A 24433-nucleotide genomic window follows, 5' to 3' on the forward strand; every position below is an offset into this window, starting at 1 on the left:
TGACAGCCAAAACTAATATTTTATAAAGCTCAATCATAAAATGCTTCTCCTCCTCTTTCACATTGTTTTGTGATCTATATCTACTATAACGTTGATGAAGTTTGGAGGATTTCTGTCCACCACAATAAAAAAGTCTAACAAGGTCTTGTGGTTATGGCAGAAGAGCACCCTCACCTGAGTAAACTCCGTTATCCACACAAGGTGCACTGAAGCTAAACAAAGACAACATTAGTGATTCACAGACAAACAAGAAACACCTCTGAAGGATCATTACAGCAGCATTAATATGAGGTGTATTCCCTTCCCATTTGAGCAACTAGAGGCTGCAATGCACCACTACAAGAAGCTGAGACCAAGACCACACTATTTATTGATGTATTTATTTTAAGGACTGGGCACCTTTATGAGTAACAAGTGGTCCAAGTTACAGCAGTTAACATATTTTGAAAAGTCACGTTCAGCTTTAAGTTTCAGGGTTTAAATCCTATCTTTAAGATACCTTATAAACATGATGCTGGTGTTGCACAATACAAGCAACTGCAGACATAATACAAACCAGGTTTTTTGCATCTAAATTTTTATTTAAAAAGTGATCAGCATGTGAAGATTTGCCTTAAGAACAGTTCATGAGCAGCAGTTCTTTATTAGCTACACTTACGAAAGACAGTACTAAAATATGGAATCAACCAATGAAAGAATAATTCACACATAATCTGTAAGTCAGAAAAAAGTGGAATTAGATCTGCACTTACCACCACTGATGAAGATAGGCTTCCTCCAGCTATCTGGTTTAGGTCATGTCAGATCCTCTAGCTGAGCATTTCTAGTATAGAAGTGCTCTCTGCCAACAATCCAGACTAATTTTGAAAGCATATTCTAATCACTTTCCCTACCTGAAAGCCTGGCTTAAATTAACATAGAATCAACAGCAGCACTTCTCCTGAAGAGGTGTTTGAAGACTTGAATGTGGAAAGCTCGCAGGACACCATATTATTACTACCAGCCAGATCAGCAAGAATTCATGGAGGTTTGTTCTGTCAAACATCTCCAGGCCCAATCCTGACCAATGGTGAGATGAATTCTCTGCTGCAAAGCCACATCTGTGCAGCACTGTCACTGTCACAGCCCAGCTGGTATTACAGGTGCTGTCCTTACAATAAGGATTATTAAGGAGAACAAAACCAATGTCCAGCAAAATAATGACTGCAAACAACATCTGTTTATTTAAACCAAAGATAGCCCTATGTTCTCCAAAGATACCACTTTTTCATTCATCCTAGTCCTATGTTCTCCAAAGATACTACTTTTTCATTCATCCCACTTAAATAGTTGGATATTTTCTGAAAGACAGGGACTTCTACAGTGCTCTGGTTGCTGCCAAGAAAATAGAGAAACCTCTCCACAACTGCCTAGTGGAAATGTAAAAGTGTCCCACTGTGTTGGCTACACTGACCCTGGCAGGCACTGGTGGCCCCAACACCAGTTTAACTATCTTCCCATAACTCAGAAGACGAATTCCCAGCTCATGCATCAAAACTCAGGCACGGCAGATCTCCACTTTGATGTCCCCACCTCCCAGCTAACGACGTCCTTCCAAGAGCCGGCTAAGTATAGCAAAACGAGGTATAGAAAAGCCTATAGGTGGCACTCTTGCCCTGGCACAACACTGAAGGACCACGAAGGGCTGGTCTTCCCTGCCCTCAGAAGAGAGAGAGGCCCACGTCAGTTACAAAACCCACTAAAAGCATTACCGCCACAAAGCACTTTTAATGAACATTTTCAATTTTATTGTCAACACACTTAAAAACAGAAGCCTATATTCAAAACAATTATTTCTGAGAATACCAAAATACAAAATATTTCACATGGAAGTCTGTTACTGTAACATGAACAGAAATGAGACGTAGAATATGCCGATGTGTATTACACGTGCCCCAAGCCACAAGTTTAAGAACTGTACCGCTACAGAATTGCCACACAGACTTGGAAAGTGAGCATTTGACTGTTTTTAAGTATCACTTTTGCACTTCTAGTATTACACATTTACTTGGAAACTTCCCAGCACTGGACAGAGAACATGACAATTTTGTCTTCAAGGTTTGTTTTGAAAGCACCGTGACAACAAACTGTTCAAAATGCTTCCTTACAGAGGGAAGTCTAAACAGAGACAATTATTGCAGCTATGGCTTTTTAGGGGTAATGTTTATTATTACCTATGACACGTTTGTGAATATACAATAACAATCAAAATCAGTGTTTCCTGGTAGCTCCTCCTGGAAAGCAAAACCAGTGTTGCCCATTTTAAATTTGTTCTTTTTATAGTAAAGCAAACTTATATTCTATACAAAACATATGTGCTTGGCCAGTCACTGATCAGCTTTCCCTTCTAGATTCTGTAGAACTAAACTAACCCAAACACACAAAACTTTATTGGTTAGCAGCCAAGAATTTCTGTCAACTTTACACAATAAATAGATTTATGCTTAATTAAAATTTCTTTCCAAAAGAGTGACATGGCTAAACGAGTTGTATCAGACAGTGACACACATATCACATTCCATTACTAAGACCCTAAGCTTAGTCAGACGCAGAGAGAGGAATGGAGCAAGGAAAAGGAATGTCTGTTCTAAAACAACTGGAAGATTTACACTGCACTTTGCTTTTACCTTAAAGGTCTCAAATAAAGGTTTTCTAAAGCTACCTCAAGGTTACTTCTCACACAAGCAACTCAGTTCAAAATTCAATTTTGAACAGCATATTTTCCTGAAAAACGAAGACATCCCTGCAGTCTGACAATTAATGACATTCCTGGCTTGTAACACCACATGTTCATCACCCTCCTCTCCTCATCGTTTGCTTGATCGCTTTTCATGCTTATCCTTTGTGTGCTGGTTCCTGCTTTGATGCCTTGGAGGAGAGTAGTTGACTCTCCTTCTGGACTGAAAGCTGAGTGTGTATGGGTGAATTCTGCGTTTCTTTGGTTTTTCTTCTTTCCTGCTTTTGTTTGGCTCAGGCTCTTTACTGTCTTCCTTTTGCTCACGTTCTTGGTCTTGTTCTTTTTGAGATGGTAACGTGTTTTTGATAGTATTAATAAGAAATCTTTTATTTGTACCAGCAAGAGGACACTTCAGCCTGCAAAGACATTTAAAAGTGATCAAAAGACAAGATAAAAACATCCTGAATCAAGTGTGAAATTTTAACTTCAATAATTTTAAGACAGGTTTGTGCTTTCAGCTTTCCTTGCATGCCACCTAGTGTAAACTCTCAGTACAGAAAGATATTCTCAAGTTTGTCTCCATTCTCCTTTTATCTTACTCTTTATAGGATGAAAAATATTCTACTTCAACACAGTAAAAATCTGCGTGATTTTCACCAGGTAGCATGTGCAGGGCTAGGCAGAGGATGACAATATATTTTAAGGTTGACGGTGCTTAACTGGGGTATTTAGGAATGAAATGTTTAGTAACATATTTTAAGTCAAATTGGAATGGTTTACAATATCATAAGCTGCTAAAGTCAGTATTATTTAATGAACTGAGATATTCAGAAAGTAAAAGATACACTTGCATGAAGAATCTAAACAGCTGTAGTGATAAAACATATATGTGAGGCATACTAATTTTAACTTACATCTGGAAACCATCAAACAATATGTTTTTTTCTGATACTTATCCAACTCTTCCATTGCTTCTTTCTCCTCTTACAGCTTAACACTTTTGCACATAGCTTTTCAGCTAGCTTTAGTAAACAAGGGCTATACATTTCATTTATCTTCTTGGTATCAGCTGTACTCTGCTTATTCCAAATTTATAATTTCTTGAAGAATGGCATGAGAAAAACCAAGTTTGAATATATTCCCGCAGTAAGCAGGAATCACTCTGAAGGCTTTTTTTATAGTGGGAGCCACCGTGGTGCTTATCTCCGAAACATTTTTGAGTCTGCACGCTAATGGAGAAGTTACACGATTAGTATAAAAAAGCATAGCAGTTGGATATCACAGTGCTATTTACTATATCAACTATGGAGGCAATGAATCCTAACGCCACAACGTTACGATCATCTGTGCAAACTGAATACTTTGTGTAACTGTAGAAGCTATACCCTGACCACTTAAAAACCTTTGATACTTCCTAATAATCAGAGGTATCAGAATAACAACAGAATTGTAACGAAGAGCAGGTCTGATTATTCAGCATACTTCATGTCTTTTAACTGGGTGGGGTAATTACTATGGTGTTTTGCTTCAGGTCTGCCTACTAAGCAGTATTGATAATTGTTCTTGTCCTAAATCCTTAAAGAACTTACGGGAGTAATTTTAGAGGTACACATTAAACAGCCACACTGTTCTATTTCTGCCAGGCATTTTTCTTGAGATATTTCTACAGCATAACCAGTTTTAGAGTTTTCTAAACTTTCTGCATATAAATCTACACTGTTTTGCTCAAGTCCTAGTTAAAAAAAAAAAAAAAAATCTCTACCCGTATCTAGTATAGCTGTTTTGTAAATTAGGTAAACAGTATTTATCCATTAACTGTATTACTGAGTAAAAACACAAGGCTAACATGTATCAGTAGAACAGGGTTTCTACTTCAAGCTACATCAGCTATGAACATGGTGCTGAACTTGGTACAGGTTACACTCAATACATAACACAAATCAACCAACATTTAAGTCCTCGGTATGTCTTCTGCCAGGATTAAACATTGTACCTCAACATTTCCTACTCAGGAGGGCAGTTTTCTCTAGGCTGCATCCAGAGAAAAACTATTTCACATTTGTCTCCTTCCTCTCAATTTTTGTTAAGAGCTAATGCATTGATTAATCATGAATATATATAGCACCAGAATGAGACAATCTGCCCCAAAATAAATTCACCTTGCTGAAGTATTTATTTCTTTTTGGAACCATGAGTGCTGCCTGAGCTATACTAAGAATGAAAACTGATGAGAAACACAGAGCTTCAGCATCAGCGAAGAGATGCCACTGGTTCACCATCACATAGTGACAAAATCAAGCCACCAGCCTTTCATGGAGCAGCAGTAAATTACAGCACTGAAGAGAAACATCAGTCCTTAGTTTTATTGACCTCAGACTTCAACAAAGCAAATTCTGCTTTTAAGTTTTAAAGGAAGTGAGATGTGTGGCACATGGTACACTACACAGGCATGTAAACAAACCCATGTTTACATATGTCCATGGTATATATGGGACTGTGAAGATTAAAAGTGAACTATATTAATTTACCAATGTCTTTAAGAGCATTTCAAATGGTGAGAAAACTGTAGATTACTTCTACAGTTGACCTCCTTGATGACAGCCCTTTGGTTTGCTGTAGGTCTGATCGTGTGATGCTCAATTCAATGACAGCTTTTCCCCGAATGTACGTTCTGAAGCGCTGGGAGGCAAGCTCAGCCTATGCAATGTGGGACACGATACTGACAACTAGTAAACAGTGCCACAGAGCAGCTTTTAAATACTTTTCTTTAAAAAAAAATAAAATAAAAGATACATTAAAAGAACATTCAAGCTCTGATCTGAAGCGTGTCTGGAGCAGAGCAGCAAGTGTGACCAACAGAACCTGCAATTCTAGAGCAGTCTTGTCTACTAAATTTACTCCAGTTCTATAGCAACGTTTTCCCTCAATGTAAGAGTTCACCTTTTGCTTCACATGCTCCAATAAGCTAAATCAAGCTATTCTTAGCCATAGAACCTCATTCCTCTCCACAGAGAAGTCCCACAACCCCCAAACCTCTGCACTATGCAATGATGAAATGTAACATCGCATTTAGAGCAAGAAAAAAAATTAAACCCGTTATTGCGAAGACAGGTCAAATCTTAACTCTATTTTCGACATTTTAAGCCAACTTGTCTGCAATACCACAAAATTTCCAGCCAATACCTGTCATCAAGTGTAGCAGTGCAGCTCAGAGCAGAAGTGCACCGTACCACTTATCAGTAACACACGCTGACACCACTTAAGACACAGGAGTACAGCACCATGGGCCACAGCCTGTTCTCTGCTCAGTAACTGGACATATTGAACAGGCGGCCTTGGCACACAGAGCAAATCAGATCTTTCCAGGAAACAGAAATCATTCTGCATGAACTTACAAGTACATTTCTACCACTTCCAAACTGCCATGGAAAATATAGTATTCAGCAGAAGAGTAACTGAAAAAAAGAAAAAAGCAGCTAGAGGTTGTTTTGTTAAACCAACTAATCTAAGCTTTTACCCTTTCACAGGAGATCTCATAAAAGAGGATGCCTGGGATGACACTGCAAGCTTTTTTGTATGGTGTTGGCAGCTAGATACAGCTGACAGGACTTTGGATGGGAACCTGTGCTCTGATTACAAGATTTTAACATATTTACTTTGCAACCTCTGCCCGTACCCTGTTTCTCCTCCTCTTCACATTCAAATGAAAGAGATATAGTGGAATCACATTGCAGTGTTCCTGCACAGTCATGCACCATCCATTCAAAGAAAAGATGCAATACAGCATTTCACATTTCCGATGCCCTTAAACCCTTCGGCTTCATCTTCATTATTTTTGTATTTTGTATTCTGCACCACTTCTGACTAACAGATTTTATATTGAACAGATAGCTATCCATAGGAATGAAAGCAATTTTAGGATTGCTTTACAAGAAATAGGATTAAAAATAATTCAGTGCTTTCAACACTTTTCTTCTTTTTGCAATTCATCTGCTCTTAAAACGCAGAGCTGAATAAACCATCCCAAAATATCCTGTTTTCCATATCTCATTTTTAGGTTACCCCGTAAGATGAGAAGATTACATTGAGTTTAGCCTTAGCTCACTTGCTACCAGCATATTTGAAGACCACACCTCTACACTGGAGAAAGAAAAAAAACGGCCTCTAGAACTTGTCCACAGAGCAGCTTTTGTGGCATTTTAACTGCTTTTCTCAATTAATGCAGAACAACTCCTTAAAATGGGACCTAACTCCCCTACTATGAGAAGCATATGAATTATGTACACAAGACTGACAAAACCATTTAAGGAAAGCTGAGCTTTTAGCTTGATTTTACCTAGACACACAATGGAAATCCTAATGTCTTACAGCTTTATTCCATCTGTTGAATCAAGGATCCATTTATCTAACCATTTCAAATGTTCTTACACTATTTGTCCACAAGTTCCCATTCTGCATCCAGCTGGCCCTTCAAGGGTGAACTTTCAGACAGCTGCTCTGATGTGTTTTCTGATCTCAGAAGTTCCAGAATCACAGCAGCATCACTGGAATTTAGGTACAGATTCTGTTTTCTTTTGTTCAGCTTTTTGAGGGTTAAGACACCTTCAGAAGAGGATCCTCCCTTCCTATTCTATTACACATTTTCTTACTTGTGATGAGCTCCACTAATGCTTGTACCAGACACACCATTAGCAGCATCTGTATCATGTGGTATCATAAGGATGTAGGAGAGCCCAAACAAGAGTCACTGTGGCCATAGAATACCTACAAAATGGGTATTGCAGGAATTAGAAATACTGTAAGGCTGAGAACCAGAATCTTGTGGACATCCAATGAACAAGTCAATACTCGAGAGCCAATAATGTGAGATCTACAAAACACTAATATCCCAGTATTTCTTGGATGAATTCACCATGGACCTAGATACTGCCAGTGTAAGCAGTCCTGAGAGCATGGAGGCCAGTGAGTGAGGACTCTTACCAAGAGCTCATGAACCCCATTGACAATACTAACAGTTTATCCATGTCCACAGCGTCTCAGATTATGTCCTTTCCCACATAAAGTGTTGCCTGATATCACCACCAACCTCCTTGTTTGGGACAAGCCTTTTCTTCTACAGGCATTTAACCACTACAGGTTGCAGCACCTACCCATGTCATCTGCAGCAAACTTGTAATACAATGTAACACTGGCAAAACATTCCCAAACTGGAAGGAATCCTAGCAGCCACCCATTATTTCAGGGCTGAATCCTTAAATCAGCGACAGCAGGCTAAAAGCATACCGCTCAGTGCATGTTTTCTGTATCTGTCAGCTATGCTAGCTTGGATGCTTGCAATTTAAGATCAAACAGCTGACAATCCATCTCACACAAGGAGACAGCAAAAAGGTAAGTAGGGGTGCTTGGGGAACTTCTTCAAGCAGTGCACTTGAGTTATGAAGAACTAGTGACTCTGGACACTAAGGGAGCAGTGGCTTGAACCTGAAAGCAGTCCCAAGAGTGTTCAGAAGCTTGCTGGCTACAGCTTTGCTGCCATCAACACTCACCAGGAGACTCCTTTGTACCAGTACGCACAATATAGTTCCCCAGGAATGCCCCAATTCTTATCAAATGCCACTGTCTCCAGAAATTTATTTCCCAGTATCCAACAGCTGCTGGAGATCAACATAATCAGCGAAGTATGAGCAGTAGCAGCCTCTGCTTCTCCTTACCCAAAAGACAGATGGCAGAACAAATCTTTTCTTCATAAGCCGAGTTGCTTCAACTATCCAGTTTGCGCATCTCTTCTCCAGGACTCCTCTGACAAAGGGCCGAGGAAATCCCAGAAGTCCTCATGAAACACACCTGTAAGCATTTTGAGTTTGGCAAGGAAGGAAGGTTTTGTGGTTTTACCTGTTAAGATTGCTTTTAGCCAAGTGAGTGATGACCTTGTCTCTTTGCTTCTATCACTTATGCTTTCCTAGATTTGGCCCACTAATGTACATTTTCACAAACTAACTTTTCTGCTCATTTCATTTGGTATCCACAAAGCTCAAGGCAGCAGCTACCTTCCACTCCATAGTTTACAGCTGCAAGGTTACATGTCAGTTCTAGATCTAATCTCTGAAGCTCTTCAGGATTTACTGTAACATCAGTGACATCTGATGGTATTTTGCTGGGGTGTGATACTCAGCGAAGCGTAGTTAATGCGCTTTCCAAATATCTTACAGGTTATCTCATCTCCCACGGGTATATGCAATACCTAGATGTTGGGCCAGTTCAGAAGAATCAGAACAGCACAATGGGGCACCAAAAATATGAAGAGGAGGAGAGTAGTGGCAACTTCCAGCTGTTGCTCTGTCTCTTGTGCTTGCAGAACTAGACACAAAGACTTCTGAGGAGTCTGCCTCTGCAGGGGCTTTACACCTTCCTTAGAACCACACACACTAGCAGGACACTAGCCTATGCCAAACTCTATGGCAGCAGATTTGTAGCAAACGAGGTGACTACCAGTCTCTATAAAGATAAATTCAGAGAGGAAAAAATCGCTGGAGAAGTATCATATACAAATATCACCTCTGAGTGCAAGGTATCCTGAGTTGTAGATTGCCCAAGGCTGGGCTAGCACCTTGAGGAAGTACTGCTACTTTTCTGTATTTGTCTTCCTCCATTTCCCAGGCACTGGCTATTGGGCACTGATAAAGACAGGACACTGCAGAGATGGGTCCTTTGGTTGACCCGCTATAGCTATTTTCACATTCTTCCACAGTTGAAAGGATCCTTACTTGAAGAGTCTCAGTTCAGGATATCACTGTGCCAATCCCTATGTCAACAGTCTTCCTCTGCCTAAAGCGTTCTTGACAATCCTCCTCCTACACCTTTAACACAACCCTGGCCTAGCCACCTGCTCTTTCACTCTAGTGGAATCTGCAGCTGTTCTGAAGAACAGGTCACCCTTGGCTGTCCCCTCCTCTAGCAGGTCTTGGGCATCAGGCTTTAGGAAACCATATTACCCTGAGCTGCTCATCACAGCCAGCTGAGCAGGACCGCTACTCTTTTACAGACAAGGAGCATGAAGTAGCCAGAGCTGGGAGGAGAAGCCCAAACACACTCCTGGCAGCTATTCCAGACTGCACAAGCAGCAGCAAAGTTGCTCACGGACACTTGGTTACCTCCCAACAGAAATCTTTAGTCTCCATAGTTGGAATTCACTTGCAAATTCACAGTAGCTGGACACATGCAACACGTCACAGTGCTAATTATCCACATTGGTGTACCTGGCCATCTGACAAGTCTGACAGGTTAAAAGCATGCTGCATCTGTATAGCTATAACCATTCCAGGGGATTAAACCAATCTAACTATTTCAACATAACGCATATAAACTGCATCCCTAGCAGAAACACTGGGTAAAATATATAAACCCCACAAAACTTGTTTAGAAAACATAAAGGATTAACTTTTTTTTTTTTCCCAGCACTATTTTAATCTCTTCAGAGCTACTAAAACAAACATAGCCAAGAAGTAAACTGAGAATTTCATTAACAGTGCAGGCTTATCTTTTACTACTGTTGGTGGAGGAAGCCAAATCTTATCTACAAATGTGTTTAATGCAGTCAACTGGTGCCCTACTTGCGTGAACATCCCTAGATCCAATAGCTTCTTACCAAAGTCATGTATATTGTTTTAAGATGAATGACTCTTCTCAGCATGTTATTACTTCTTTAATTATATGCAATACGTTCCATGAAAATCTAGCTGTAAAAGTGAAACAGTGCATTGAAGAATTAATACTGTATTTCACTGAAGATTTAAATACTGTGATTCTTTTCCTACTTGCTATACAAATTAGCTCCCGGGCTTTAGGTTTCTTTTTTAGTATTTAAAAATACCTCCTTCCAAAATTGGATTACACTTTTGAGTTCATTTTTGGCTGCAATTTACAGATGAATTCTCTATTAGAGGATAATTTATTATTTTTATTGTTTTAAGGGTTTAGGTTTCTTTATCAGGCTATGAACTCTTAAAAAGAGTCTAACCCAGTAACATGTGGCCAGTATGTTCTTTTTTATCCGGACTCCAATTTTTACCCAGACAAATTAGTACATGGATGAAGACAAATTATTATTTAAACATGAAGCAAATTAAAAGGTAGAGACTTTTGTCATACATCAAATGCAAAAATTATTTTGGCATTAGTCACAGCATTCATTCTCTCTTAGGCCAACTTACCAGCCCATGGCTCCCATTGTTTCTGCTCTGGTTCTCCCACGTTTTGCCTCTTTAAGTAACTCTTCCACAGCCTTCCTACATATGAGAAAGAGAAAAAAGTTACTACTTGCAGAACACAAGAATTTGCCACTTCATGCACTTACGTAAATAAAGTGGAGAGCTTCTTCACTGTAGTGAACTTAACAATAAAGAGGTTACCAAAACCACCTTGACTTTCTTAAGATAATTCAAATTCCTATGCACTAAGATTAAAAGAAACATTTTAATATGTTTAAAAAAAACCAAACCAAACATTAAATCTGTTCCAAATACAACAACTGCAATCCTAATTTAAGAGCAGTAATAAAGTGTGCAAAACTGGTCTACTACACCAAAAAGCACAGTCGCCATCACTTCACCTTGGGAATATTCTTCCCTGCTGTCACATCACTTGGATTCTTCCTAAAGTCTTTCAACCACAGCAGATGTATTTTGAGCATGGTTAAACAACTCTAGTAAAATAGCAAGCAGTCAGATGACAGTAAAATCACTGCAACTACCAGCTGTTAAACTGCACTAGCTTTGTACAACAGTGGAAGAGCTCATCTTTGTAACTATGAAGCAATGTCAGTCTCTTGGTTCTCTTTACAAATTAATCTCAACCTCAAAACTTACGTAACTGCTCTACAGTACATGGTTGAAGCTAACAGGAAAACCAACGAACGCATAAAATGAATGCATAAACCACCAATTTGATTAGTTAACTGTAAGCAACTATACACATCAAGCAAAAAGAATTTCAAGACAGAAAAGGAAAGCTATGCACCTGGCTGTAATACCCAGTGTATGAAGCTAAAGCATTAACCCCACTGACATGGCTAATACTGAAGGCTCAAGGAACTGAAGGCAGGAGGCAACACAGGATATTTATTGTTTAGTTGCCCCAGCTATGACGTGGCAGAAGGGTTGCTGGCATTCTGACTATGTGAGCAACACAATCATTATCTTGATAGTACAAGTGCATGTGTAGACTGTGCAAAAATGTAACTGCCAACACACTTCAACTCAAACTTCAAGGAAGCCATGTCCCATCATGCTGTTACGGTATTATCAGCATAGCAGGATTTTGATGCTTTGCAAAATTAAAAAACCCCTTGATTATCAATTTTACTGTTGAGCCAAAATTGATACAAGAGAAGTCAAGAGTCATCATCTTAGAGCAGAAGCAGGTCTGAAAAGAAAAGCAAGAAGTTTATATGGCAGGTCCATGGGAAGATCAAACAAGTTAATGCTGGGCTCTAAACATCCAACAGAGTGGTTTATTCCCATCTGGATTATTCAAATCTACATAGAAAACACAGGAGGTCTCAGCTTTAAATGCGTACACTGCATGTGCAATAACGGAATGAAAACAAGCAGTACAGAATTTCCTACAGTTGCTAATGAGAAAATGTTAAGCAGTCACACAGCAGCCTACATCTGTTGGGCAAGATCTAACCTTCTCCAGTTTGTTACGGTATTAACATAAGCCCTTACCAGCCCCCTTCACATGTGTGATCCTGGATTTGTTCATTCATTAGGATAGGCTAGTGACTTTATAAACACAGACACACTTTTTCTTCTGTTTGTATAGCTTTTGGGCATGTTTTGGTTTTCCCTGGCAACAGAAACCAAATGAGTACAACTATAATGTACACCAAGGTGTAGCAACTCTTTCTGCAGTTACTCTGCAGTTCTGCTTGAATATAGTGAAATATTTGTACTTACAATCAGCTACCATTGAACTACTTCCACACTTTATAGTAATTTCCAGCAAGCAATACTTTAGCTAAAGATTCATAAACAAGTTTCCAGAATGGGTCACAAGTTCTCTAAGAACATAGAAATAATCCTCGATCAACTTATTTACACACATTCCTTTGTTTCAAGGGGAAACCGTTCTATCCAGCAAAAGCTGAGATCTGTGCCAGACAGACATGCAAATACTCACAGGTCATAATGTTTTCCTTTGAGAGTTTGTGTTTGAAGGGCTTTGCAATGGAAAGCGCCCAAGGCTTTCACAGAAACAACAGTAGAGAAATGCAGCAAAAATTGTACTACTGCTTCTCCATGCACTAAACTATTAATGGCACATTGGTTTAAGGTTCCTCACATCCTCATCTTACTAGCTTTATAAGTCAACATCTTCCATTCTTATCAAACGTTGTTGGCTAATATCGGTCTTTCAACAGTACTCTTATTCAGTGTGCCTTTACAAAGCCCTTTCGACTTGCACAGACAAATGAAAAAATACTCAGATCCTCTTTGAAATAATGTGTTTCCACTCAGTGAACTTATATTCTCTACACAAGTAAGCCAAAAGCTTAAAAGCTATGCAAACAATGTTTTTACATTTGCTTTCACAGGCCTCTTGGGACTCTGCATTCCTTGCTCTCTTCATTTTTACAGCTTGGCTACAATACAAACAGTCCTGTGGCTGCCAGCTTCCACTCCAAGAGCAGCAGCATGAGCAAAGGCAATGCAGCACGCAGCTTTCACATGAGCAGAACCAAAACACTGCAGAATTGACAGGGGGGAAAATTAGGGACAGGGGCACATTTAAGAACACTGTCATCATTCTGGCATCTTTTACAGCAAGTTTTAAGTGGTGCTTCTTGTGGCAATCCTTTTTGAGCAACCAAGCTTAGCTGCAGAATTACAGTAACAGGAAAGTATAAGCAGTGATGGTTTTATCTTCAAGATTATGGTCCAAGGCCTATTTACTTTTCTGAGGATTAGACTTTTGCCTCTATATTTCAAGGTTACAGGCAAAGCTCTCATTGCACAAATCCTAACAACTTGCACCACAAAGGCAAGTGCCCAAAGAATGGGAAAATGTTAAAGGTTCTGCAGTCAGGCAAAACCAGAGCTATTTCTTATTCCTCACTCAGGCAAAGAGCTCCATCATTTTTTCTGAAAGATCAAGTGAATAAAAATGAATAATTGGTAATAAAGAAGTATGTCTGATACAGTTACAGGCAACAAAAACACCATGTCGTTACAGAGACCACCCAATGTCTGTAATTATAGACCACTCTGTTAGGAGAAAACATATCATGCTGGATCTGACAATTGAGCAGCCAGGCAGCCACAGCTCCATGCCCAGGCCCAACTAGTAGTGACACTGAAAATCCGCTCCCAGCAGGCAGACACACATAGTGCATGTACACACCACTGCCCACACCGATCACAAACAGACACAAGGTGCTCACACCAACAGCTTCACCCTGCTCTTCTCTCTGTCCAGGTGTAGGAGCCCTGAAGCTTCAGCCCAACAAACTGCTGGCACAGGCTGGGACACCCTGGACCCCCAGTACCCAACGCCACCGCAGTTTTGCCCACAGAGACAGGCACACACACATCTTGCCACTGGAGACACCCTGATCCTGCATCCTCTGCAGCAGCTGGCCAGGACTCCTTGGTGCCTTCAACAGGTAGCTCCTCCCATCTCCCACTTTATTAACCCACTTACCAGCTGATCCAGCTTGATCTTCACTAGCAGCAACGTTCTGCCTCACATATCCATACCTGCTCCAGTACTGCAGCACAGATAAAGAGGTCCCCAATCCCACTCCAGTGGCTGACACTTGGTTTTACTCACTTGACCAAGTGTCCCCAGTTGCTACCACCCAGCCCTCCCACCCAAGGTCCCAGCCCCACTGCTGTCACCCAGACCTGCACTTGTTCCAGTTGCTGGCACCACAGACACACAGTCCCTCCAAGTCATGGTTTGACTCTAGTTGCTAGGGCTGAGATGTACACCCTCTCCCTTCAAATAGAGACTCTCGCTCAAGAAAGAGTCAGAAAGGAATTTAACAGGAAGACAAACCAGGCTGCGCTGATCAGGTGCAGGGCATGGCCAGACAAGTGTACCAACAGGCAGTCTATTCACAAAGGATCAGACCTTCTTATTCCTTTATTCCTCTATTTTCCCGTTCTTGCTTCTCATCAAATCACCTGAACCTCTCTCTTTCCCCTCCTTTGGTTCCTCCTCTACACATTCCATAATAAGCCTTATGCAATCTCAAAATGCTCTTCTCTTGCATCCCACAATGCATTCTCCACCCCTACACAGCAACACCCTTAAGCCCCAAAGGCTTAAGCCCCAAAGTCCCAGCATTGACTCATCTTGATGGGTGTCACTCCTGGAGGCCAAGGCTGCCTCCCAGCAGGGGCCCAGAGAATATCTTCATTCTTCTGAGTCCTTACTGTGGGTTCCCTCCTGCCACTGTGCCATTGTGTTACTCTGGGCTTGTGGAGATGGACCTCTGATGGGCTGGTGGCTCCTGAGATGGGCATGGCAGAGTTGGGCACTATTTGGGCTTCCCCATCCACCATGGTCTCTCTTTAGTCCTCTGTGGGTGTACGTGGTAGCTTTCAGCACGTAACCTAACAAACTCTGCCATCTCCACCCATGCCATCATCTCATTACAGATCCTGATGAGAACTGTAATGAAAATATATCTACTGGAATCGCTTCACAGCATGCAATTGGTTAAGGAAGTACATAGACCTGGAGTAGGAATACAGAATTCAACATCTCCCAGAGTCAGAGAAGGAACATTTTTATCAAATGCATCTTCATGGAAGATCTTCCCAGCATTAATAATTGCTTGCAGTCTATACCACTACTATTCAAGCTCAAAGGCCAGGCTGCTTTGCTACTGTGATCCCCAAAATTGTACTTCAACCTGCCTCCTGAGGCACTCTAGGTTCTGACAGCAAGCTGCAAGCCCAGGAAAAAAATAGCAGTTTTTAAAATAAAATTTTCTCAGAGTAGTTTTATGCTGACTACACAACTTATCTTTAAGCACGCATGAGAGTGGAAATAGAAGTGGATGCTGGTATTCTGATTACATCTGAATGATTAATACCAAGACCTTCAGTCAAGTAAAGGACTGAAGATACTGCCTTCTACAATAAAGGAATGGTAATGAATGCCAGTGCAATTTATAATTAACTCCTGTGAGCTCATTTGTCCTATCTGCTCACACTTACTAAGAGAATTGATGAAAAGGAATGTCAAGAATAAAGCCTAAACCACCACATTAAGAGCAAGAATGAAAAAAGGCACAAATATGCCACAAATTTCCTAAAGTTTTTTCAAAGGCAAAGACACCCCACATCAGGTATGTGAATGCTCTCATTCTTTGTCAATGAAGTTTCATACTTATTTAAATATTCTATTTGTCAGTCCCATGAGTGCTATTTGCAGCACACTCCTGTGCTGATATTCTCACCAACTTGAGCAGTGAACATACCACTCCATTTCAAACATCGGTTTTATCTTGTAGACCTCTTTTCTGCCACAAATATGGGAAAGAATGGCATACTGAATCCTGACACTTTGAGTTTAACTATTAAAAACAATAGTAAGAACTTTCAACTAATTTCTCCCAGGCACAAAGCTTACTTGTTAAAAAGTATAATTAGGATGCCTGTGCAGTAAAAATATTAGACTATTGATTCCCAGCTCAACTACAGGCCTCTTGTTACAGAATTATAGTGTTCCTTGTGATTCAGAGCAGCATGTCCTTAGGAAACACTTGCTTCCAAGTAAATGATGCTCCAAACAAGTTTGCTAGGCACTTCTAATAAGGTATGGTATCCAAGGTTGTGAAATATTTATAGCTGTTGAAAGACAGCCCGAATTACAGAAGGATTTGGACATACAGTATAACAAAGCCACTTCCTTTATATGAGCAGAGAAATGACATCATTTTCTGCGCTTCACACACACGGAGCAACCATGACAACAATTTCAGAAAGAGAGGAGGAAGAAAGACTTTTTTTTTTTTTTTTTTTTTTAGATAGGGATGAAAATAGAGACCTCTGTAATACCCCAAAAGATATTTAGTTGACATAAACTAGGAAAAACAGATATACCTGTTTGCAGGGAAAACAAACTAAATATTTCCTAGTAGCTGATTTGTAACCTTTTTTTTCCTACTCATTCTTGGGTCATATGTTCCCAATATCATTAATTACAAATCAACAGAATTTAGCCTAGAATTTTCTTAGAATCACATTGTATCTCAGGCTCTGGGTCTTCCCCACTGTACCACCAAGCTCCAAAGAAAACAAAAAAAAGTCAGTTCATACTTTCAACAAAGGTTATTGGATGAGATAGAGGAGGCAAAATAATTCAGTAGAATGTCACAAATATTACTACACACCTATGCTCTTTATGGATTTTAGAGTACACAACAGTTACATCGTAACCTGCAAGTTAGTATTCAGCTTTGGTAGCGACTATCACTTCCTATTAAAGTGAGGAAAACATCAAATGCAAGGTCAAGAAAGAGTCAGACACAGTAAAACTGAAAAATAAGAGCAAAGAAGTGTGGCAGTAAGGACAAAATAGAACAAGGAAAATGAAGACACCTCGCCTTAATTAACAAAAAAAAATAGGACAACTGACTTGTCTTAACAGATCACTTCGAAATGCTGGGACACAGAATCACCTTCAGATCTGAAAAAACACCAACAAAAATAGCTACTCTTCTTTTTTCTCCCATGGTAAATTAAATAAAAAACACACACACAAAAACATTACGCTGTTATTTAAGACTTGTGCATTGCAAGACAAGCCTGAATTCAGAGACAGACTACTGAAAATATTCCAAATAAACCCATTTTTAAATGCTAAAAGTCTACCTAAAATAGTTAAATAGTTACCTAAAATATTTCTGTGGCTACAGAACAGAAATGCCATTATTTGTAGGCTAAAGCCATATTACAAAGAGCATCAAAATTATAAACCCTAAATATCATCGCTGTACTACTCACAGGACAGTACGATCAACAGGTCATTGAATACAAAACTAAGACGTAATATAGTAATGTCTGTAAACCAAAGGATAAAGAAAGGTCTGTATTAGACTCTTGAATACTGTATGTGGTAGTGTATTTACAGTAAGAAATGCCAAGTATGACATCTAAATGCACATAGCATTAACTGAGTACAGGCTGCTACTAGCAAAACAAGCTGTTATGAAAGCTGAGGGTATGAAAAAGTAACTAACAACAGGTGGATCCAGGACAGAAAGTGACTAGTCATCAACTACACTGTATTGTACTTACTATGTGTTCAGAGCTGATTAAACACGTACAGAGGTGAACAGTAGCATGGATTGAAGACACCAGACCCCTAAACCTGACCACGTACCACTTGATAAGTAATACTGAGCTTCATCCTTATTATCTGCCATGCTGCCACTGAAAAGGAAAAGCCAATCCCAACTGAGATTGAAGCCATGAGGCAGGATAAAAGCTTTGAATCTGGTTCCTGGGAACCACTCAGGAGAGTGTCAGGAGGAGTGTCTGGAGCAGTGAGGTATGGCTGCTGAGCAAGCAGCTACAACCATGAACTGCCCAGGGGACCCCAAGTCCGCAGCACAGCAACAGCAGCCAGAAGACACATGGAAGAACAGTGACATGGTTTCAACTTGCTATGAGTGAAAAATGTTTCAGTTTGGAATGGCACTAGGAAAAATAACATCTATGCATATACAGAGAGAAGCTTTAATTATTAAACTGATAATCTGAGAGCAAAAGTAGTTTACCAAGAATTAAAAGCCTCTTAGAAAGCATCATGCTCCCAACCCCTCCACCACCCCAGTGCTATTTAAAAACTTGCCAGATATAAGCAGAAACAAGTTATTTTTAAAAAGCACTCTCAAACCTGATTTCTTAAAAGTTAAGGGAAATAACCATGAGAAGAGTTCAGAAAGCTCCTAGTCATCTTTTCATTGTAACAGGGGTTTTTATCAGCAGTAAGAGAAGTGCTGTTACTCACAAATGAGCTTGCAAAAAAAAAAATCTCCAATAACTACAAATAAGATTATTATCCCCAAAATTTGTGATATGAACACCTGAAGTCTATTCCCAAAGCACACATAAAGAGAGGCCTACTGTGACTGAGTATCCAAATGCAGAAGTCTGCATTTTAATCCTCAGTGTTTGCTTTGGAACACTGTAACTCTGTACGTACAGCGAGAGGAACCCTCTTGTCCCAAAAAAAATGGAAAACAGAAAGCTATTTTATTTTTTGACAGAATAACTGCCAAGCATTTTCTATCATTCCATAGAAGGAACAAGGCAATTCTAACAATTAGTCAACTAGCACATCTCTCACACTGAAAACTGGCATTTGTATGAAGTGAAGTTTATTTGTTTGGTTTTGATTTATTGTTATTTTTAAATTTTACCAAGTACACCTAATCACGAAATTATAACTGATTATAACTGATGAGAAATAAGCCGCCTAACACTTTTCAATCTTGTTTCTAAACGGTACCAGCATGCTTCACAAGAAGAGCTGATTTTTTTTTTTTTTTAAGTAATGCATTTTCCCCGTTACGTAGGAAGATTTCATTCATTTTCTGTTGCAATTCCCTCAGCGAGGGCTCCGAAGTTTTGTCTGAAGACACAGCCCAAGCTGCGCACCCCTGAGTCGCACACTCGCCGCGGGCGGAGAGCAGGCGGGGCCGGGCAGAGCCAGGCCGGGCCCAGAGCGCTCCTCTCCACCGAGGACCGCCCGCCGCCTCCCCGAGAGCCGAGGCCCAGCGCTGGCAGGGCCCGCAGACGGCTCCGGAGCACACGGACACGCAGCGCTGGGCCCCGGCCGCCGCGCTGGGCCCGGCAACCCTCACCCTGCTCCGCAGACCCCGGGGACCCTGTTTGTCAGAGAGGCCCCACCGAGACCGTGAACTCCCGGGGCCGTTCAACCGCCCCCACAGCCCGCCCCTCACCTCTCCAGCTCCGGGTCCTCCTCCATGGCGGCACCCGCTGTCCCCCCGCGCCGCCCGGCTCCTCAGGCGCAGGCCGCCGCCATGCCCCACTGCCAGCCCGGCTTGGGGCGGGGCGGGGCAGGCGCAAAGGACAGCGAGGACCCCGGCGGGGAGGAGCCGGGGCGGTGCGCGCCGAGCCGCCGCCACACTCCTCTGCGCACCTGCGGCCGCGCCCGGTCTCTCCCGAGGGGAGAGCGGGGGTGACAACCGGCCCAGTGGGCTCCTGTCCGCCCCGCTGCATGTCGGCGGGACCCACCGCAAACCTCCGCACCGGCGGCGGGAGTGCTGCAGGCCCAGCACGCGGGGAAGTAGGCGTGGGGCGGTCACCGCTCGCTCGCCCGTGGCTGAGCGGGGGTGCGCTCGGCGGCAGCACAGGGAGGCGGGAGCGGAGCTGCCACCTGCAGTCAATGGCAGAGCCCCCCGGAGCTTGGCCCCCGGCAACGCCGCAGGGCTCGGGCGGGCGGGACAGCTGTCCGGGCAGGGCAGGGCCGGGCCGGGCGCCGCGCGGGGCAGATCTCCGGCCGGCCCCTCCTCCACGCCGGCCCCTCCCGCACCCCGGCGCGGCGGGCTGCGATCAGGCGAGTGGCGGGGACACCCCGGCCCGAGGCTCCGGCGCGGCCCGCCCCGGCCCGCTCCGATAGGCTGCGGCGCGCCCCGCCGCCCGGCCCCGCGCCCCGGGCTGCCGCCGGAGTGGCGGAGCGCGGCTGTCACTTGGGCGGCGCCGCTGCCTGGGGCGGGGGGCGGAGGCGGGAGCACCGGCCCGGCCCGGCGGAGACGCGCTCCGCCAAGTGCTGCCCAGACTTTGCCTTCCGTGGAGCGGGCGGGCACAGCCGGCTCGGCTGAGGGGCGCGGCAGCGGCTGAGGAGAGCGCGGCTCGGAGCCGGCGGCGGTGAGTGACTTCCCTGCCCCGCCGCCGCGCTGGGCGGCTCTGCCTCCCCTCGGCCGGCGGCGGCGGGAGGGCCGCCGGGCAGGGAGGCAGCCGCACGCCCACCTCCTCCCTCACCGTTCCCTGGGCCGTGGCGGCGCCGGGGTCTCCCCGCGGGTGTGGCGGGGCCGGGCCCGCTGCCGACGGCGGGTTGGGCCGCCCTGTAGGGGCAACAAGTACGAGAGCGGGGCCGGGGCTGATGTGTGTGCGCCGGGGAGCGGGTCCCTCCCCGCGCGGTCCCGGCCCAGCCCTCGCCCGGCGGAGTGGGGCTTCCCGCCCGGTGCCGCTGCGGGCCGGGCGCCCGCCGGCGGGGACTGCGCCGGGACCCACCGCGCGTCTCGGCGAAGATTGAGCTGTGGGCTCGGGTGTCGGGAACCTGCCTCAATGGCTCCCGGTTCTGAAGTCCCTCGGTACACCTATGCTGCTCTCCTGTAGCTTTATTAAAGAAGCTGCTGCCTGAAAAGGAGTCAAATTACTGCGTGCGGGGGAGGCAGAAGAACAGCTGCAAGCAAACCCCTGCTGCAGGAGCTGGTTTCAGGTTATGTGTTTTACAGCTGCGCCAGAGAAACTCTGAGCTGTGTGTAAAATGTCTCTAAAGCTTTTGTAGTTGGCAGCTATTTCAAAAGGCTAACTCTAGTTCTCGGTGTGCTGACCCAGAGTCTCCTTTTTTTTTTTTACCATTTGTTAGCTCTTACCATTGAAAATGTGGTTTAAAAACTTAAAACCTCGTGTTTTTTAAACTTTAACAAGCCATACTTTAAAATCGGCATTGCTCTTGAGAGAATATTAGTATTCTGTCAACTAATTGAGAAACCAATTGCTGGAGTTGTGATAGTGACAAATCTCACGGTCCCTTGTGACTTTTCTTACCGTGTTCCTAATGCATAGTGCTGATTGTTTACTTCTGTAGAAATCCACTATTAAGCACTTCTGAGCTTCATTTAATTCCTTTTTTAATTACATGATGTTGTGGGTTTGTTTTTGTCTCTGTGTGCAAAGTAAGAGCTGTCTGTTAGGAATTAGCTTTGGGGTACATTTGATAGTGTCTGGAAATAAATTTTGAATCATAAATGCATTCGAGCTTCTGTTCAAAAGAGAAACTGTTCTCAGCTAGACTGTCATTAAATAAACACTTTGAATTACTGAATTTTTTTTTAGTACTCTACCCAATTCCTTTTGGCTTCTCGATGCTTTATTCTAAGCTGCAATCCAGCAGCAGATCAAGGAGGCTTAGGAAGAAACATCAAATGGTTTTGGTTAGTGTCCCTACCACTTGGAAAATAAACATGTTAGTACCATATGCTGCCCTGAGTTTAATAAAACAAATTTCCTCCAAATGGAAACAAGGTATGTCAGTGTACTTGCTAAAACCATAAGACTAAATAAGGTCCTGTATAATTTGCTCTTAAAAAAAAAAAATCAGCTCTACTGAGGGAGGAATGCTCTTTCCTGAATGCAATATTATATAAAATGATTAACTCCAAATTCAGCAGACTGCAAAGAACACCATTGTGCCCACTTAGTGTTTTGAGTGGTTTTTTAATAAAAAAGTATGTAATGTTACATTTTTTTTAAAAAAAGCATAATTTTAAAATGAGAGTTTTTAGTACTGAATTTTTAACTGTACTGACCCTTAACTCTGCCTGGTGACTTCAGCAAGAGATAGCCCAAGGCCTTGGACTCAGGTCTGAGATTTGCAAACACATCATGATTTCCTAACACAGGACTCAAATTTTTGATTGAAAAAAAAAAAAAGCTACAATTTAGGCATGAAACTTTGCAAGAGGAATGTAAGCTGGTGAATGGGTGGAAGAGTACTGTTCACTTGAAACAGGTTAGGTTAGGTTAGGTTAAAAAATAAGCTTACTAATGCCTATCAGGCATAATTACAAAAATGTTAGCTTTGACATTGTAAGCTTTGGCATTTGTTTGGAGTCTGCTCTTGTGGAAGCACTGATGACCTCAGTGAAACATGGGTTTTTTTCATAAGGCTTTACCTGCACTGAACAGCCTGTCAGTCTCAACCTTGGTAAATATTTATGGACCTGTATGGCTAAGAACCAGCAGAAGTTTGTTAGCTTCTAGATAAAACTATTTACTGGAAAATACTTCAAAATATCCTCTTTTTTTTTTTTTTTTTAAATCCTGTTTTTCTGTGCTCTTAAAAATGTCTTCACATAGTTCAAAGCAACTGTGAAGAAGTGATACCAACAATATCAAAGTGAAATGTGTAAGGATGTGATGTATACTAAACCTTGGATTAATTTAAATTAATATCATAAATCAGCAAGATGATGCTTACTTAAAGAGTGATTAGATATTAAGAGCTGTAACTAATAAGAAAACAGCACTTATTCAGTGTGAAGATGTTCCCTGGTGTAAAAGTCACCAGAGGAAACTGGTTGCCTATTTGATATAGCAGTGGCTTGTCTCTGATATTTGAAAGTTTATTTTGCAGAAACAATTTTAATGTGACCCCATTGAATTGCATGCTGTGTAATTTCTTTATTAGGTCAATGGAGTTTGTTGTTTAGAAATTGTAGTGCCTTTCAAAGTTGAAAATTATTTTAAATATCAGTATTATATTATGTAATTGTTAGGTCATGATGCCTACAGAGCAATAAATAACAATAATGTTGTGGTGTGTGCTTTTTGGTTTTTATGACCCCAATTCTGTCGATGTTTGCACTTACATATGTTTAATTTTAAACACCCAAGTATTTCTTTTGGAATTAATGCCCGGTTTTTAGGCTTAATGTTAAGCCTGCATGTAAATATTTTTAGGGTCAGGATTTATGTTCACAAAGTTCATGGGATAAACGTGTCATGTGTTTTCATATGGACTGTGCTGTATTTTGGATGAGATAATGTAAGTAGCTGACTTCTGCTTCAGAACCGCGGGCTGGTTTATCTGTTGACACATAAAGAGATGCTCTCAGCCGTACTCTGCGTTACCGTGCTGTACCTGAGCTGACTCCCTCCATGCATCTCTTTAATTTCTAAAGTATTTTTGGTAATTTTGCATATGTCAATCGTTGACATACTTGTAGAATGCTCGTTTCAACTGATATTAGTTTTACAAGTATTCAGGGGCTGGAAGAGGAGGGGAGTCTCTTGCTGAGCCACTCACACTGAGCTGTGCATTAGCTGGTGAAAACAAAAGCTGAAGTATGCAGTTGTTTGATATAAAATCAGGGAACTTGTGAGCATGCAAGATTTTAAATTGCTTTGCGTTTCTGTGATTTTTCCACCTAAATAGTAGGAACTATTTTTATTTTAAAAAATGGAAACTTGGGGTAATGTAGCTCAATATTTGGAACCTCATTTTTGTTTTGAGTAAGCAAGTTGTAATGTTGCTCTGGAGTTGTGGTATTTTGTTAAGAATGTCTAGAATTTCTTTGCTGTCATTACAGCAAAACTGAACAAATCAGGTAAGAAAGTAATTGCGAGGTTATAAATGTGTCAGATCAATACTATATAGAAGTTAATTTTTGCCCAGGCAGAGTTGTTTTACTTTGGGATGGAGTGATAAATGTTGCATTTTGCCTGGCTGTTTTTCCTTCATTCCACAGATAATAATGTGTTTTTATATTTCATTGCAGAGATTTGTAACACTTAACTGCTGTTTGATGGGGTGTACAGAATTTTTATGAAGAACCCTTGTTCGTAGAGCAAAATGCAGTTTGATCAAGGAGCATGCCCAATATATGAACTGTTCTGGTTTTAAATTGTTGTAAATGGTAGTAATAGGTAGTTCTAGATCATGAAGGAG

The 24433-nt window shown here is 41.9% G+C and overlaps 1 protein-coding gene across 1 annotated transcript; it reads right to left on the reverse strand.

The window, feature by feature from the left end:
* Positions 1–1745: 1745 nt before the first annotated feature.
* Positions 1746–19841, reverse strand: POLR1D (RNA polymerase I and III subunit D). Its single transcript, XM_080363653.1, has 3 exons — positions 19698–19841; positions 10927–11001; positions 1746–3132 (listed from the first exon to the last, which is right to left on the reverse strand). The coding sequence occupies exons 1-3, from the start codon at positions 19721–19723 to the stop codon at positions 2847–2849; spliced, it is 387 nt and encodes a 128-aa protein (XP_080219779.1). The 5' UTR covers positions 19724–19841; the 3' UTR covers positions 1746–2846.
* Between the last annotated feature and the right edge of the window lie 4592 nt (positions 19842–24433).

The sequence above is a fragment of the Nesoenas mayeri genome, assembly GCF_963082525.1.
Source record: "Nesoenas mayeri genome assembly, chromosome: 1".
NCBI classification, from domain to species: Eukaryota; Metazoa; Chordata; class Aves; order Columbiformes; family Columbidae; genus Nesoenas; species Nesoenas mayeri.

What these genes read in the sequence shown, in the direction of transcription:
- POLR1D (XM_080363653.1), bottom strand. Translation starts at nt 19,723, where the DNA reads ATGGAGGAGGACCCGGAGCTGGAGAG. An exon ending in GAGGACCCGGAGCTGGAGAG is followed by an intron (nt 11,002 to 19,697) that starts GTGAGGGGCGGG and finishes TCTCATATGTAG; the next exon opens with GAAGGCTGTGGAAGAGTTAC. An exon ending in ACAATGGGAGCCATGGGCTG is followed by an intron (nt 3,133 to 10,926) that starts GTAAGTTGGCCT and finishes ATGTCTTTGCAG; the next exon opens with GCTGAAGTGTCCTCTTGCTG.